This window comes from Hemicordylus capensis, chromosome 1 (assembly GCF_027244095.1).
Source record: "Hemicordylus capensis ecotype Gifberg chromosome 1, rHemCap1.1.pri, whole genome shotgun sequence".
Taxonomy (NCBI): Eukaryota; Metazoa; Chordata; class Lepidosauria; order Squamata; family Cordylidae; genus Hemicordylus; species Hemicordylus capensis.
Window position 1 is genome coordinate 133,779,836 of NC_069657.1, and position 16,367 is coordinate 133,796,202.

Consider the following 16,367-nt stretch of genomic DNA (forward strand, 5'->3'; position numbering starts at 1 on the left):
CTTTTACAAGCCCTTAAGTGCCACAGCCTGTGTATTTAGATAGTCAAGGATCAATCTGCTTGCAAGATGAATGCTAGTTTATTTCTTTGTAAATGTAATTAGCATGTTATGACTGTTAAGTGGTTTGTTTATAATGCAGGGCCTGCTTTTGTAGAATTGGTTTGATCTGATGCACACATCTGGCTACAGGGGCATCTGCAGCATCATAGTTTTTTTGCATTAGAAAAAATGGTAGCACTGCATATTCTCTCTCTCTGTATATATAGAGACAATGCATTAGTGCTGCTCTTACTAACACTTGCTCCTTTGGAAAGTAAAGTGATTGCAGAGGCAGCAAAAATCGGATGCTGTTGTGGCTTGAATTTTAATAGCTTGATTAAGCATTAGTGGTCAAAGTCAGTCCAGTAAAATTGAGGAGGAGTTTTCAAAAAAAGAGAAATAATACATTGGAACAAGTGGTTCTTTTGTTGCTGTTTGGGTTTTTTTGGCAGTGTGTATCAGGATATTTTTGAAACATAATTTAAAACCCTAGGAATATGCTGCTGTTTTTGGATTTGGGTACCCCCCCCCATAGAAAGTAGTTCTGTTGTTGAACATTTTGAAGCCCTCAGAGTGCTTTACAGGTCATAGAGGTATCAGAGCTATAGCCTTTGATGGGATAAACAAAAGGACTGACTGGATTTGAGTTTAATTCATGTATTGCAGAATTAACAGTAAAAGTGGTTGTGGTGTTGTGTCCCTAAGTATTCTGAAGTTTTGTATACAATGTGCCGCACGTCTGATTGTCTGCACAACTAGTGCAACATAATCTATGCATTTAGCCCTCAGTGGCATCTGAGGGCATCTCTTTAATGTTTCCCATGTTAGTAAACATTTTCCATTTGCTTCCACAAGGCAGAGTAGATTGTTTCACTTTGAGACACTGTGGCTTTGAGGGCAAAATGTGACTACCGTCCACAGCACTATCTGGCCTGCCTAGAAAACCAAATGCTTTCTTATAGAGCTTTATTATCCAAAGCTGAACTCAGGCCAGCATAGCAAGGTTGGAGTGGGCCCCGGGAGGAAAAAAATGGGCCGCCTCCCCTCCCCCGCCCACAGCCATTCTTCAGAGCGGTGGGAGGGGTCAAGTGAACTGTCACCCAATTGGCAGGGCTCCTTCTTAGGGGCATGTGTCTCTCCTTGTTCAATTGTAGCTGGGTGTACTTTACTAATCTGGTGTGGGAGTTGAATGTGGCCCAAAGTAAGTCATAGAATTAGGAAATTTGGCGGCAGGAGGTTGCCTTGAGCATGACACCAGCTGCAAAGTGGAGGAAACTGGCTTTTTGTTAGGTATTGGCCTTTGACACTTCAGGAACAGAAAAAATGGTGTCCTAATATTGATATTTTGGTATGCATGAAAAAATAACACTGCAGAACAGGTGCTGGTTAGTTTAGGTTTCACTTTCAATGCACTGTGGCGTAAAATTGAATGCAATGCTGTTGGAGTATACACTGCCAGATTATGGGGACCAGGAAACACCACAGGGCATTTGACCTCATTCAGGTTGAGGAATATGAGCAGTAGAGAGTTGCAGAATATTACAAATATTATCCATCCCCCACCACCCACCAAACTTTGGGAGGTCAGTGATTCCACTATCCAGGGAAGGGTAACATTGTAAACAAATGAAGTAACCTAATCTAGTTTCATTACATTGCCTAGCTGTGACTTCTTCAGTCTTTCTTGTCAGTACACCACTTTAAAACCTAAACAAATTCCAACATTCCCCCCATGAATAGTCTTGTTTATACACTGTGGACATTACCAATAAAAATAAATGCATTGCTCTCTAACACTATTTTTCAGCTGTCTGGCTGCATTTCTGCTCATTTTTTCCAAAGGATCTTTATCTTCATTAATATTTGCTCCTCTCCACAGTACTACATAACCTTGCTTTCCCCCTCTTTTTAATCTTGACAGCCTTGTTTGTTGTTCCCTTGTGGAATTGGAAACCTGCTGATTTTTAGCTTTTCCTCTTCCTGGTCACTGAGCATTATTGCACGAGTTGTTCCTTTGATTGCTGACGCAATCAAAATTAGAAAGGAAGTGGATCACTTTCTACACACACACTTTCTTGCTTTGTGTAAGCGGTATTGTTTTGCTAGGTGAACAGAAATGTGAGACACTTGACTCTTGGGCTGCATATGTGTGTTTGGCAAGATCTGGCTTTTGATAAAATTGCATGCTTGAATCTAAATTCTTTATGTCTTATGCCCAGTCCACAAAGTTTCACAGTAGTAGGAGTGTGCTCCAAAGCCTGTTGACTTCATACAGTTTGACCTGTCAGTGTTGCCTCTATCTTGAAGAACAAACCATGAGAGTAAAAGAGGAATCTGGGAATTCTGCCAATTGAAAATTTGCAACCAGGAGAGCCAAACCATGCAAATTCTCATTAAATATCATAAATTAATATATACTAATGATAGATTTCTGTGCATATTTCTGTGCATATACGCCCACACACTGGTATAACCTGCACTCAAATTTAACCTCTAGAAAATTAGCATTCTTTAAAAAAAAACAAGAAAAAAACACCAAACCTTCATTGCCTGTGGCGCACTGGCACAGATAATCTTCAAGCCAACTCTGTGAGGAAACTAGAGGGGTCAGCTGAAGGAGCTGGAGTGGTGGTTCTGCTAGTAGGCATCTGAATCCTGAGCTAACACATTGAATTTTGCTTGTATGTTATGGAGCACAGGTTCAGTTCCTCAGTGTTGGCTTAAGATCTCAAGTAGTGGGACTGGGAGGGGGCACAAACTGTAGTTGAGAGACTCTGAAGAGTTTACTTCTTCTGCTTCTTACTAAGGTTGATTGTAGTGGTCTATCTGGAGCATTGTTTTGACTCGTTGTTTGTATATTCCCAGCAGAAATGACTGATTTATTGATTATCTGAGGTTGGGTGAACCTTTTTTCTTAATTGCAGCAAATTTATCCTGAACATGGTGCCAGATTCTATTTTGTTTGGTCCATTGGGTTGGGACATTCTGGGAATCAAAATCCTACAGAATATAGTATGTCTGTCGCCTATATGTGGCATTTCAGAAGAAGTGGAATCTCCCCAGCTGGCATAATGCTGCAGAATTAATAGAGAGAAGTGTTGTGCTCCAGGCCTCTTAGGGCAGTCTGCCCATGCTCTGCATAAGCACTGGGAGTCTGGCACAGACTCACATGGGTTCCATATTTGTGATGGCTATTGTGGAGAGAAATGCAAGAAACACACACCAAATACCTTTATGCATTTATTTAGAAGAAATAGAGAAAAGTGTATAATAAAAAGTGATGATGATGATGATGATTAGCCAGCTCGCAGTCCAACTACCCAGAACCAGGAGGGGGGGAATTTAAAAGGCAGGTTGTGGGGGGAAGTGAGATGAGGACAGATTAAAATCGTTTCACATATCATACCAAGGGCACTGGGCTGTCAATGCTTTGGGTACGCAGCTTCCAAAAGGTGGGGGGCTCTGGAGCCCACAGCTTGACAAAGTGAGGAGGCTGAGCTTCCCCCTTGCTTCATTTGGGGGTTCTCCCACTCTACTGGTCTACTTTTCTAGCACTCCCCCTTTTGGGACCCCTTCTATGATGTATACGACACACTGCAGGTGCCTTCCTCCTTCTAACTCCAGCATGCAACAAAAAACATGGTCCTTGAGAAGAAAAAGTCTCTGGTATGACCATTCAGAGTGGTCTTTTTTTGCAATTAATGCCGACCAGGGGAGGAACGGAGGGTGTGAATTCCAGAAGGACAGAGCTTTGGCTAGGCTGTTCTGATACACATCTAAGAGCAATAAACATATCAAAGAAGAGAAACCAGCCAGATGGCTTGGAAGCAATTAGGCAACCACAGAGGTATTTACAGCCATGTCTCTAATGGCGCAGCAGGGAAATTACTTGACTACCAAGCCAGAGGTTGCCAGTTTGAATCCCCGCAGGTGTGTTTCCCAGAATATGGGAAACTCCTATATCGGGCAGCAGTTTTATAGGAAGATGCTGAAAGGCAGCATCATTTCGTACTGTGTGGGAGATGGCAATGGTAAACCCCTCCTGTATTCTCCCAAAGAAAAGCCACAGGGCTATGTGGTCACCAGGAGTCGACACCGACTCAACGGCACACTTTACCTTTTATACCTCTAAGCAAGCAGTTTTCTTGACACATCTATTTCCCACAATTCCCCCCAAAGTTCATGCCTTTAGCCTATAGCTGAAATGGTTCTATTCACTTGGGGGGATTGGAAAATATGGGCCAGCCCATTGTCCATGACAGAAGCACAGAGCATTGTGACCTAGTTATGCACTCTGCACATGCGAGCTTTATAAAAATAGTTTTAACTATTTTTACTCTGTTTTACGTTTGGTTTGTTTTAAATTGTGTACACCACCTAGAGATGCACATATCAGGTGGTATACAAATATGACAGTTAGATAGATAGATAGATCATGACAAGGTGATGAAAGCAGTGAGATATTATCTACATTCTCTTGGTAATGCCTAGCACCCCACTGGCTTTGTTTCCACATTGAGTCCACCAGGCTTGTTTTTTTGCCTTTTTGCTGGTACAGAAGAACACAACTATTCTTCTGGATTTTTTTTAGCATTTTATTTGTCTATATGCTTGTTCGTGGGGAATACAGTTTTTTAGATTTCCTTGTAGCTTTCTTGAGAGGACAATGAAGGAGCCACAAAGATATTCACTGGGTGGTAGTGGACCAGAATATCTGCATTCTCATAAGCTCTTCTGGTAAGGCTTTCCCTACCAGCCTTGAACTGTGATGATTTTTAGTGTTCAGTGTTGCTCTTCTGGATTCTCAACACAGTTTTACTTTCTTGTGAGTGTCACCCCCTCCCCATTAGATCATTTTCAGATTTTGTATTACATTGCAATCATTACCAATAACAAGTTCAGGCATATTTGCTGGCTAGTATTCTCCAGGGTTTGTCCCCTCTGTGATCTGTAAGAGAGAGAGACAAAGCTTCTTGTCGAGTTGGTTTGCCTGGAGGCAAGTTTGCCCAGCTGGGTCATTCAGCTGATGTTCTTTGTGTGTGTGTTTCTCTCTCCCCTCTTCTGCCAGGAAGAAGCTGACACTGCTGAAGGAAATGCTGGCTGGCTGTGGGGCAGGGACCTGCCAGGTGATTGTCACCACTCCCATGGAGATGCTCAAAATCCAGCTGCAGGATGCAGGCCGAATTGGTACCTCACCTGTCTCTCTTCTCTCCTCATAGTGCTCATGTGGCAGAAAGAAATGCCTCTGGTACCCCAAATAAAGGGAGAGGGTTATTTATTTAATTTATTTAATGTATTTATTTGATTTATATACCGCCCTTCCAAAAATGGCTCAGGGTTGAAAGCAAATCAGTGCTAGGAACAGAGAAGAAGTTTGACGGACACTGAGCCATTTCAGCAGGTCTCTTGGCAGAAGCCGCTCTTTCCCAGTCACTTGTATCAGCAGATAGGGCCTCTCTACTCTGTGGTATGAAAGAGGAGTGTTCCTCCTCTTTCCATTCTTTTGATGTGGGAGGGTCTCACTTTAAAAACAACACCACCACCATCCTAATGAAATGACAACTCCTGAGGCATGAGTATAAATAGCTGAGTTCAGCTTATGAATTATTGAAACTAGATAACTGATCCAAGAGGGAAGAGTTGCCCCTTACACTCATCTGTGACATTTACTCTCTTCTATCCTTCACCCACCCATCATTGTGACTGGCAGTGTGCCAGAACTTTTTAACTCAAACCTTTTATCTACTGCTTGTTATGTAGCCTCCCTAGAAAAAAAGGAAATGGGGAAAAAGTAGTTTTGACCAAGGAAAATTCCACAAAACTGAACCCCCTTCTCTTGACTGTGCGTGAAGTGAGTATGTGTGTTTGTGTGTGAGAGAGAGAGTGGGGGGGGGGAGCAGTTGCAGTGCTTCACAGTTATCTACTAAATTAAGCATTCATTCCAATATTGCAGGGACATACAATTGCTTAAAACTTCAGAGTTGGGTGGGAAAAGGCAGCAGCAGCAGCAGTCTGAATCTTTGATGGAACTGGGCCAGCAGCTGTTCATTTCCTAAAGCTCCAGTATGGATATCCTGTCAAGCAGGACTCTTGTGAACAAGTGTCAGTTCATCACTGGGGCTTCTTAATATCTCCTTGTGCGTTTGTTTGCAGAACTGTGGCCACCTTTGCCCTTTCTCTGCCTCACTTGTTTCCAATTGTGATTTGAATCTTCCCTTGAAAATGTGTTAAATTAGGAGGCTGCAGAAAGGTTCTTGCTGTAGCACAAATGTGGAATTTAGCATCTCAGTTGTAACAGAGACTTACATGTACGATATATGGCAAAAGCGTCAACCCAGAGGATTGACATGGGCTCCATCTCCTGATAAACAGGAGAACTGCACCAGAAATAGTTTTGGGGAAAGAAGAGAACAAATTGTTTAGATCTCAGGGATGCTTTAGAGCAGGGCTAGGTAACCTTGTTTCTCAAGCTGTTGTTGAAGTACAACTCCCATCATCCCCATCCCAGCCACAATTTATTGTGGCAGGGATGATGGGAGTTGTAGTTCAACAACAGCTAGAGAGCCAAGGTTGCCTGCTCTGTTTTAAAGGGTACAATGTTTTGTTTTGTTTTTAATTAGAATTCTGCATATTGCTTAACAATATGTTTAGGGTTGTGACCTAGACTAGATGATGCTGTTGCCCCCATTTTATCTTTGTTTCTTTGCCACTAATTATCAGAGAGGAAGCTGAGGTGCAAAAATGAAAGGAGGTCATGTACAATGTGGGGAGCGAGCAAATCCCAAATGGCTGCCTCTGGGCTCTTGTGTGTGCATCAGCAACTGATGCAAAAGTCCTGATGAGGCGGCATAAGGAGGGCAGTAGCAGAAAGTCAGAGGAAGAAAGGGAAAACTATTAAAAGCTGGTCTCCTATTGAAGGGAGTTTAAAGTCTTTCCTGAGTCTGGAATGATTGAAAACCCCTGTCCTTGTGCAGTTAACACATTTCTTTGCTGGAGACTTCCCTACTGAATACCTAGGTTTAATATACCCTGTTCAGTTTGCGTAGACTCTGGTCCAAATAGCACTTCCCCTGCTTGGCTGACCGTCTCTATGGAAACTACCCTTTGATGCCATAGTTCAGACATAAACTGAAGAGTTGAAATAAATGCATGGAGCTGCCTTATACTGAATTATATGACCACTCTGTTTAGCTCAGCTCTATCTCTTCTGAGTGGCAACAGCTCTCCAGGTTCAGCCCCCACACCCGTCGCCCCCATCACCTGCTACCTGATCCAAGATGCCAGAGATTGAACCTGGGGCCTTCTCCATGTAAATCAAGTGCTCTAGCACTGAGCTATAAGCCTGTCCACAACATCTCAATGCAGTTTTTGATTCAGATACAGATTTACCTTGATGGCTGTCCACTAAATCTCTCTGGGCATTGTGGGAATAAATGCAGCACACTCCTCACACAACTTGTTTTGTCATGAAGGCTTGTGAGGGGGTGAACGAAATAAGCCCTAGTGTCAGGGCTAGCTAGGCATGATGGTGGCAGAGCTGTGTACATTTTACCTAGATTTGCCCCAATCGCATAGAAAGAGGAATAGGGGTGTCTGATTTTCATAGCAAAAGGGACTTTTAGTTAGGAGGTGGTAAACCTTCTCTCCCACCAGTGTTCCTTCTTCCAGGGATTCCCAGATCTTGTTGGCTACAATTCCCATAATCCCCAGCCAAAGGCCATTGCAGCTGGGGATGCTGGGAGTTGTAGTGAACAACATCTGGAAATTCCTGTTAGAGGGAACACTGCCTCCCATCCATATCTGTGGCTTACTTTCTTGAGCTCTGTAACTCCAGGCACTCTTCTCTTCAGCAAAGCATAGATCCTGGAAGTGAGCTCAGCAAGGAGAAAAGCCCTAATGGGAAGACAGATTAGAGATGGTTCAGCTCCTCTCATCTACAAGTCCCTAAAGAACCAGAAGAACCAGATCCACACTTTATACATGATTGGGGCAGACCTGGTTTGAAACAAACATCACATCTAGTTTGGCCCCTCATCATAGCCACATGTGGCAAATAACTGGCACTTTCTGTGTCCCTTATGTGCATCACAGCAACTTAGGAAGTTGCCATCTGCTGTGTCAGACCATTGGTCCATTTAGCTCCATATAGTTCTACTCTGACTGGCAGTTGCTGCTCCAAGGTTACAGGTGGGAATTTCCCCTCAGCCCTACCTGAGGTGCCAGGGATTGAGCCTGGGGCCTTGTGCATGCCAAGCAGATGCTCTATTACTCAGCTGTGGCCCCATCCCCACATATTTGGCAGAAATGGAGTGCACTATTGCGAGGTGCTTGGACAATGTTATTGATGTGGCCACCACCTGAGTAACTTTGACAGGTCTGAAGTGCAACTCCAGAACTGAACTGGACAGTATCCGTATCTGGTGAAAGAGTCATCAGAAAGAGAGAGAAATAGCTGTCCTTAAGCAAAGCTTTGAGCATTGCTTTCGTGGCTGTCCTGTAATTCACCTGATATCAGAAATTACACATGTTGTTTCTTTAACGTCAGCATTTGTGCTGTAGCATCAGTCTGGCATGGATGACTGTGAGTAATGATGCCCTCTTGATTCTTGTACAGCGGCGCAGAAGAAACTGATGGCAGCCCAGGCTCAGTTGAACCCAGCCACCAGTGCTGGGGCGGCAGAGTCTGTTGTGGAGACCCGAACAACAGCCATGCAAATCACAAGGGAGTTGCTTCGGAGCAAAGGCATTGCAGGACTTTATAAGGGACTCGGGGCGACTTTGCTAAGGTAGGGCAGTTCTCTGGACCCTCTGGAGAGGAGCAATTAAAAATCCAACTGCAAGTGCAAGTAGTCTGGGTTATGCTGGGGTACTTTGTGTGTGACCTAATAAGCAGAGGATCTGGCAAGGGGCAAGGTGCTGGACTTCATAAGCTTCTGTCCCCTTCCATCTCCAGTGTTGTTAGTAAACAAATTAGTCTTTCTCTTTGGACTAGAAAGTGTTACACGCGATAATATTTGTTGTTAACACAGTGCCATTGATATACATGATGTCTGGCCAAGTAACAGAAGCAAAAACACACAGATCCCTGCCATGAAGAGTTGCCATCTAAATTTAAAGTTGGGGGAAATGGCTGAGGAAAGGCAGAAAAATGAGAGGCAAGAGTGCAGTTCCATGTTCTTAGCCTGGAGGTGTCAGTGAAGGGATTAAGCCCAAGGTATCATTTGGTGCACTGCTCTGGAGTTTCACGGCACCAAAAGAGGGTAGGACTTTAAGAAGGGAAAGAGAATGAGGACCCTTGATAACTTCAGTCTCAAAGGGCAGGATCGGCAGTGACTGCTATGAAAATACTAAAGCAAACAGCTCTTTCCTTGTTCCTCACAGTCTTGGTTCTCTTTATGCAGGGACGTACCCTTTTCCGTGGTTTACTTCCCATTGTTTGCAAACCTGAACAAGCTGGGACAGAAGAGCCCTGATGTCAAAGCTCCCTTCTATGTGTCATTCCTTTCTGGGTGCCTGGCAGGCAGCACAGCAGCTGTTGCAGTGAATCCTTGTGATGGTAGGTGCGGCAGTGCAGTGTGAGGTGCGGTGGTGCTCATCAGAACAGGGGCAAAATGAACAAGAGGGAAGGACTCCAGCCTGGGTGTTTCTGGATTGGACTTGTTATGAAATGTGGTGTCATGGGACAGGGCCGAATTGAATCCTTGGCTTTCACCACGACAGGCGAAGGCAATGTGCTGCCCCGCCTCCCTTGGCAGCCCTCCCCCAGAGCTAGCTCTGATGTAACCTCCTTGTCAGCCCCACCCCCTGTGTCAATCAGCTCAGATGCTGCCCTTCTTTCCCCTGCACTGGCCTCACCTTCTGGCGTCTTCTGCTTTTGCCACTGTTTATAGCTCCAGTTCATCCTGTTGCCTGGCTTCTTCATTGTTGCTTACTTCTTAAAACGTAAAATAGCAGCACTGGGGGGAAGTGCCAAGGTGTATGGAGAAGGAGCGATTCACCTGTTGTGCTGTGTTGTGGTCCCAACCAAAACATACCCCTGGAGCTGTTATTGGCCCCAGAAAATAAGCTTCCATGAGCGCCAGTGGAAGTCTCCCTTCTTGGGTAAATGGCAGTTTCAGGGACAGAATTGTTATTGGGACCATGGCATGGCGGCAGGAAAGGGTTAATTACCCTTTCCCACAAACACCGTGGTCCTGATTTCTGTGCCCCACCTCCATGACTGCTGCTTAGGTCTTAAAAAGAAAGCACACTGAGCCAAATCATGCATTTAATGTAGCATGTAGTTTGTCCTGGAGGGGAGAAATGGGTCTTAAGGAAGGATCCAAAAGAGAAGAAGAAAATGGTTTGTCAGGAAGGCTATACCAGGAATTGAAAGCAACAAGGCAGATGATATAGGAACAGGGGATGGGGTGTGTGTGGAGCAGGCGGGGGGAGTAAGTGTGTGTGTGAGGGGGAGGGGGGGAGAGAGAGATGGATGACTGGCAAGCTTGTCCCATAAAGAAATAATTCAAAGACAGACAAGAGAGGATTTGTCAGGCTGATAGTAAACAGAAATGAAATTAAAATTCTGCACCAAGATACTAGAATTCTCATAAAATAACTTATTTAAATGGAGCAATTTGCATATGGTGATATTTATTCTACTTCCGCTGCTTGTGCGGCTACAAAAAGGTGGCGCTGCAAAGAACTACAGAAGCCAGTGTTTCCTAGGGTTGTCAACATTTCATTGCCGGAATGAGGGACACATGTGGGGGGGGGTGCTGGCTGGTATATACAGTGGTAATCAAGATATATGTAATTGAATTATATGCGATTCAATAGTGCCAGCATTGTTGTTGTTTTAGAACTTATTCAAGTTATACCACTTTTCAACCCAAAACTTCTCAAAAGAAGAAGCTGCTCACCCTGCCACCAAAATGAGGGACAAATGATGTCCCTATAGGGGTCAACATTTCATCCCTGAAATGAGGGACAGTTGGCAACCCTAGGGTCTCCTGACCTTCAAAAGTTCTACAAAGTTTTCCTTAGGTCTTGCTCTCACAGTTTTAAGCCTATCTTTACAGCTGTGAATGATAGAAGAGTGTGTGCTGCTGCAATGAAAGCCGAGATCCTTGGAGTGCTGAATCTTGCATCAATACTAGGTTTTGCACATGTCTAGAGTTTATAGAGGTAGAGTGTGGACACCCTGGATCTAGGCGACATATATGGTCAAACACTGTTAGGCTTGCTGCTGATGTGGAATGTGGCAGAGAGGCAGCGCTAAGGTTTTAAGGAGAGCAGAAGCCTTATCTCCCAGATCTGTTTCCACCAGCAGTCATTGCTCCTGGCTGTTTCAGAGGGGAGCAGTGAGACAGCAAGGCTGACTCCATTGGTTCAGCTAAGACCAACTGCCATTTGAATCTTTCACTCCTTTTGATGGCCATTCCACCTAGTTATAACATTTAACTATATTAGTACCAGAATTTGTTGGTTTCCTCTTATCTCTCCATCTCCCCCCCCCCGCTCCCCTGCTTTATATCTTGTCTGTTGGATTGTAAACCTGCAGACAGGGACATTTGCTTGTTTTAGCCTACTTTCCTTAAGAAAAGTAAGTTTATGAGATTGCTCAGCATTCTGTGTGTGCGAGTGTATCCCTATCAACTTCACAATGCCTGGACCAATATGAACCAAATTGGGAACAGTTGTAGGGACTCATAGAGACACCTCAACGGAGTAGTTTGTGATGATGTCAGCCACCCCAATTCAAGATAGCGGACATGTAAACATTTGAGGCGCAGGTGGGCTAACTTGTGGACCTTCTAACCAATTTGAACCAAATTTGGTACAATTGTAGTGAGTGACACATAGGGACACCACAACGGTGTAGTTGGTGATGATGTCATCCACCTCAATTTAAGATTGCAAATGCATGAACATTTGAGGAGCAAGTGGAAACCAGTCTGGACCAAATTTGGTACAGTTGTAGGGACACCTCAGCAGTGTAATTTGTGATGATGTCATCCACCCCATCAGAGGTGTACCTAGGTAATTTTGGAGCCTGGACCTAAAGGCCTTTTGGGGGCCTCCATTTGCAACTTAATCATCCTCTCCATATATATTCTTTGTGGGGAAAATCTCTCATAGTCGGGCCAACTTAGACTCCGTCTCCACAATTACTTCAGTGTCTGATGTGGAGGTGTCCAGCAACTCCTCTTGTATGGGTAAGTTGGATCAGTTCCAGTTTGTGACTCCTGAAGATGTGGATGAGCTGGTTAGAACAGTGTGGCCTACCACCTGTTCTCTTGACCATTACCTGACATAGCTTATACTATCTGGCAGGGGGGTTGTTGTAGAAGGCCTGGTAGAGATTATAAATGTTTCTATGAGAGAAAGAAGGATGCTTCCCTGACTTAAGGAGGCAATTATTAGACCACTTCTAAAGAAGCCTACCTTGGATCCCTGAGAGTTGAGCAACTACAGGCCTGTCTCCAACCTTCCGTGGCTGGGTAAGGTAATTGGAGCCTCCCAGATCCAGACGGTCTTGGAGGAAACTGATTTTCTAGACCCATTTCAAACTGGCTTTCGGGCAGGCTATGGGGTGGAGACTGCCTTGGTCAGCCTGATGGATGATGTCCAATTGGGAATTTACAGAGGAAGTGTGACTCTGTTGGTCCTTTTGGACCTCCCAGCGGCTTTCAATACTATCGACCATAGTATCCTTCTGGAGCATCTGAGGGGGTTGGGAGTGGGAGGCACTGCTTTGTAGTGGTTCCACTCTACCTCTCGGGCAGGTTCTAGATGGTGTCCCTTGGAGACTATTCTTCAAAATCTCAACTTTTGTATGGTGTCCCTCAGGGCTCCGTATTATCTCCGATGTTGTTTAACATCTACATGAAATCGCTGGGAGAAATCATCAGGAGATTTGGTGCAAGGTGCTATCAGTATGCTCATGACACCCACATCTATTTCTCCATGTCAGCATCATTCGGAGAGGGCATAACCTCCCTAAATGCCTGCCTAGAGGTGGTGATGGGCTGCATGAGGGATAACAAACTGAGATTGAATGCAGATAAGGTGGAAGTACTCATTGTGCGGGGTTGAAACCTGGGAGATGAGTTTGATCTGCCAGTTCTGGATGGGGTCACACTTCCCCAGAAGGAATAGGTAGGCAGTCTGGGAATGCTTCTTGCTCCAAGCCTCTCCCTGGTGTCACAGGTTGAGGCAGTGGCCAGAAGTGCCTTTTCTCAGCTTCGGCTGATACGCCAGCTGCGTCCATTTCTTGAGATAAACTACCTCAGAACAGTGGTACATATGCTGGTAACCTCCAGTCTAGATTACTGCAATGTGCTCTATGTGGGGCTGCCCGTTTGTGTATTCCGGAAACTACAATTGGTATAGAACGTGGCAGCCAGCTTGGTCTCTGGGTCATATCGGAGAGACCATATTACTCCTGTATTGAAAGATCTACACTAGCTGCCAATAAGTTTCTGGGCAAAATACAAGGTGCTGGTTATAACCTATAAAGCTCTAAACAGCTTGGGCCCTGGGTATTTAAGATAATGTCTGCTTTGTCATGAACCCCACCGCCCATTGAGATCATCAGGAGAGGTCCGTCTGCAGTTGCCAACGGCTCGTCTGGTGGCCACTCAGGGACGGGCCTTCTCCGCTGCTGCCCCAAAGCTTTGGAACGCGCTCCCTGCTGAAATAAGAGCCTCTCCATCTCTGATAGCTTTTTAAAAGTCTTTAAAGACGCATCTGTTTATCCAGGCTTTTAACTAAATATTGTTTTAATAATTTTAACATTGTTTTAAAATGTTGTTTTAAAATTTAAATTGTTGTAATGTTTTAATTTTTTTCTGTTTATTTGTTTTATTTTAACTAATGTTTTAATTTTTCTGTTATTTATTTTAACTAATGTTTTAACTTTTTCTGTTTGTTTGCTTTGTTGTAAACCACCCAGAGACATGAGTTTGGGGCAATATAAAAATATCACACACACACACTTACGTACAGGCTTGCATACGCGAAATCTGGCTAATTTCTTCTTTAAAGCCTCACATGAATAGACACATTTAGTCATTATGGAAGCCCCTGTAGAATAAACAAAGTGTAGCAAGCAATGTCTTGGAAGACATTTGTATCCTGCTTGTTCACCTGCAACATGGTCTTTAGATCATTAAATAAGCATTGCAGATAACAATAAAAATCAATGATGGGGTTAAGCAAGAACTTTTTATTCCCTTCTGTTTTTAACCCCTTGTTATGCTGCTATCCAAACTTCATTGTGGCCTTGAAATGTGTATTCTAACATACCATTATATCATTGTATGTTACCATTATGTCATACCACAGGCACCATGAATATTGCAGTGCCCACGTTTTTGTGAAAACAGTGGCATTTACCATCATCGTTTCTGCCAATATTTAAATAGCAGTGACAAACACAGATTCAATCCTGCCACTTAAATTAGCTCACACTACAATATGCTTAGGGAAAGGTTAGGACATTTGGAGTGGGGCGGGGTTAGAAGAAATTCTGAATAAGAAACTTCCCACTGACCTGCACGTACTACATTTTGCATGGAGACAGTCCTTCTAGGCTTTCACTCTCCCCTCTTCCTCCCTCGCCTCCACTCCAGCAAAAGCCAGGGGGAGGTGGAGGAGAAACTATTGTGAACTATACCCGGTTTCACACTCTGTATATGCTCAGAGTGAAAGAGGCAAAGTCACATCATACACAAACTGAATTGGTTCTTGGAGATGGTGACCATGTAGGATCTGGGTGTGCAAACGGAGACAGAGAGAGACACACTCAGAAAGTTCAATGGGCTTTATTATAAAAAGTTGCTCATCAGGATAAGATAAAAACATGTTTCCAATTCAAAGTGTAGTGTAATGTGCCTAACATATGTGTGTGCAATCAGTAATTACAGCTATCTAATAATCTAGCAAATCCTAATAAAACATTTAGAGAGAAGCAGAGAAAGAAGGGAGGGCTTAGGAGAGGGATGGCAGTGATTAGTAGGGAAGAAAGAAGAGGGATCCAAGGCTTGTGGAGCAGCATATTACCAGGGTCAGAGGCTTGAGAGTGGTGGGGCTTTCAGCTGAAGGAGAGAGGCTATAGCTGGGAACAGCAGCTTGGGAGCGATGCAATCTTCTAGCAGTCAAGCAGGCTAGTAAAGCAGGCAGTTTGCTCAGAGCGAGGCAGAGAATGAGAGTACCATGGCTGGGGAAGTCTTGACTTCTCACTGCAGAAGTCAGACAGTTCCTGTCCATGGACAGAGTTCCTGCTTGTTGCCCCGCGGCTTTGGCAGCAAACTCTGAGATGGCTCTTGTGCAAGTATGCTTGTTAGGCAAGATTGCCAGCTCTCTATTTGGCTTGCTCCATTTTTGTAGTTGCTTCTCCCTTTGATCTCCATAGAGTCTATTCAGAATATCCTCACCCTTCCTGGGTCCCCAAAAAGGTGACAGTTTGCTGTTACCTTCTGGATATTGTCTTTTAATTATTCAGGCAGTCCAGGGAAATCTTAATCCCATCTTCTGTAAGCTGCTATCTTGGGGAGGGGACAGTTCTATTTTGCCCAAAGCAAATCTGCATCTCTGAGCTGCAAATGGGCATCTTCTCTTGTCCCCAGATTTGGGGCCTGGTCCCAGAAGGTGTTAAAAGGTGTTAGTAAAATAAGAATTAAAATCTATAGGTGTGTTCTTTGTGTGCATTTACTGAGAGTGGAATTTCTATAGACAGCAATTGAGTGTCCCCTTTGGGCAAAGCAGAGCCATCATTGACAAGGATTAACATAGACTTCTTGCAACAGGAAAGAGGAGCTCAGCCTCTGGCCTCTTCCACAGACATTATCTGATAGTGAGTTACATTTTAGCATATTGATAGCTCAGGCCTAGCCCTTGTGCTTCTTTGAGTACCCATTTCACAATACAATGCTGGATTGCCTCTTCCTTCACAGAGCAGTTAGCTGAGACAGTCATGAGACCTGGGTGTCAGTTCACCTTGAGTTCAGGCATTTAATTGAACTCTTAATAAAATGGAATCAGAAACAGGCCTGAGTTCCATATAATTCTGGGTTGGTGGCTCTGGGTTTAATATTGGGGTTGGGGGGGGTCCCCAACATATTCCCCCTCTCATATACATATTATGCCCTAGGCAAATTTGTATATGCATAAAAATTAAGCAAACTTAAGACAGACAATACTTAGACCAAACTCATAGTAATGATTGTTTTCCCTGATTGCATGTTCACAAGACAGCAGTGGAAAGTCTCAGTAGCTGTCCCTGCTTCTGTCAGTAGCTGACCCAATAGGACTTTTCAGAAATTCACCTGCAGATGCTGTTT

At 44.1% G+C, this 16,367-nt stretch overlaps 1 protein-coding gene across 2 annotated transcripts in view; it reads left to right on the forward strand.

Annotated features, from left to right (window-relative positions):
- The window catches only part of SLC25A22 (solute carrier family 25 member 22), a 106,329-nt gene that overhangs the window by 70,687 nt on the left and 19,275 nt on the right, over positions 1 to 16,367 (forward strand). For both annotated transcript variants that reach the window (XM_053247987.1, XM_053247991.1), the window contains exons 6-8: positions 5,108 to 5,226; positions 8,654 to 8,825; positions 9,441 to 9,595. In XM_053247987.1, the coding sequence (XP_053103962.1) occupies positions 5,108 to 5,226; positions 8,654 to 8,825; positions 9,441 to 9,595 (446 nt within the window). The remainder of the gene's footprint in view (positions 1 to 5,107; positions 5,227 to 8,653; positions 8,826 to 9,440; positions 9,596 to 16,367) is intronic.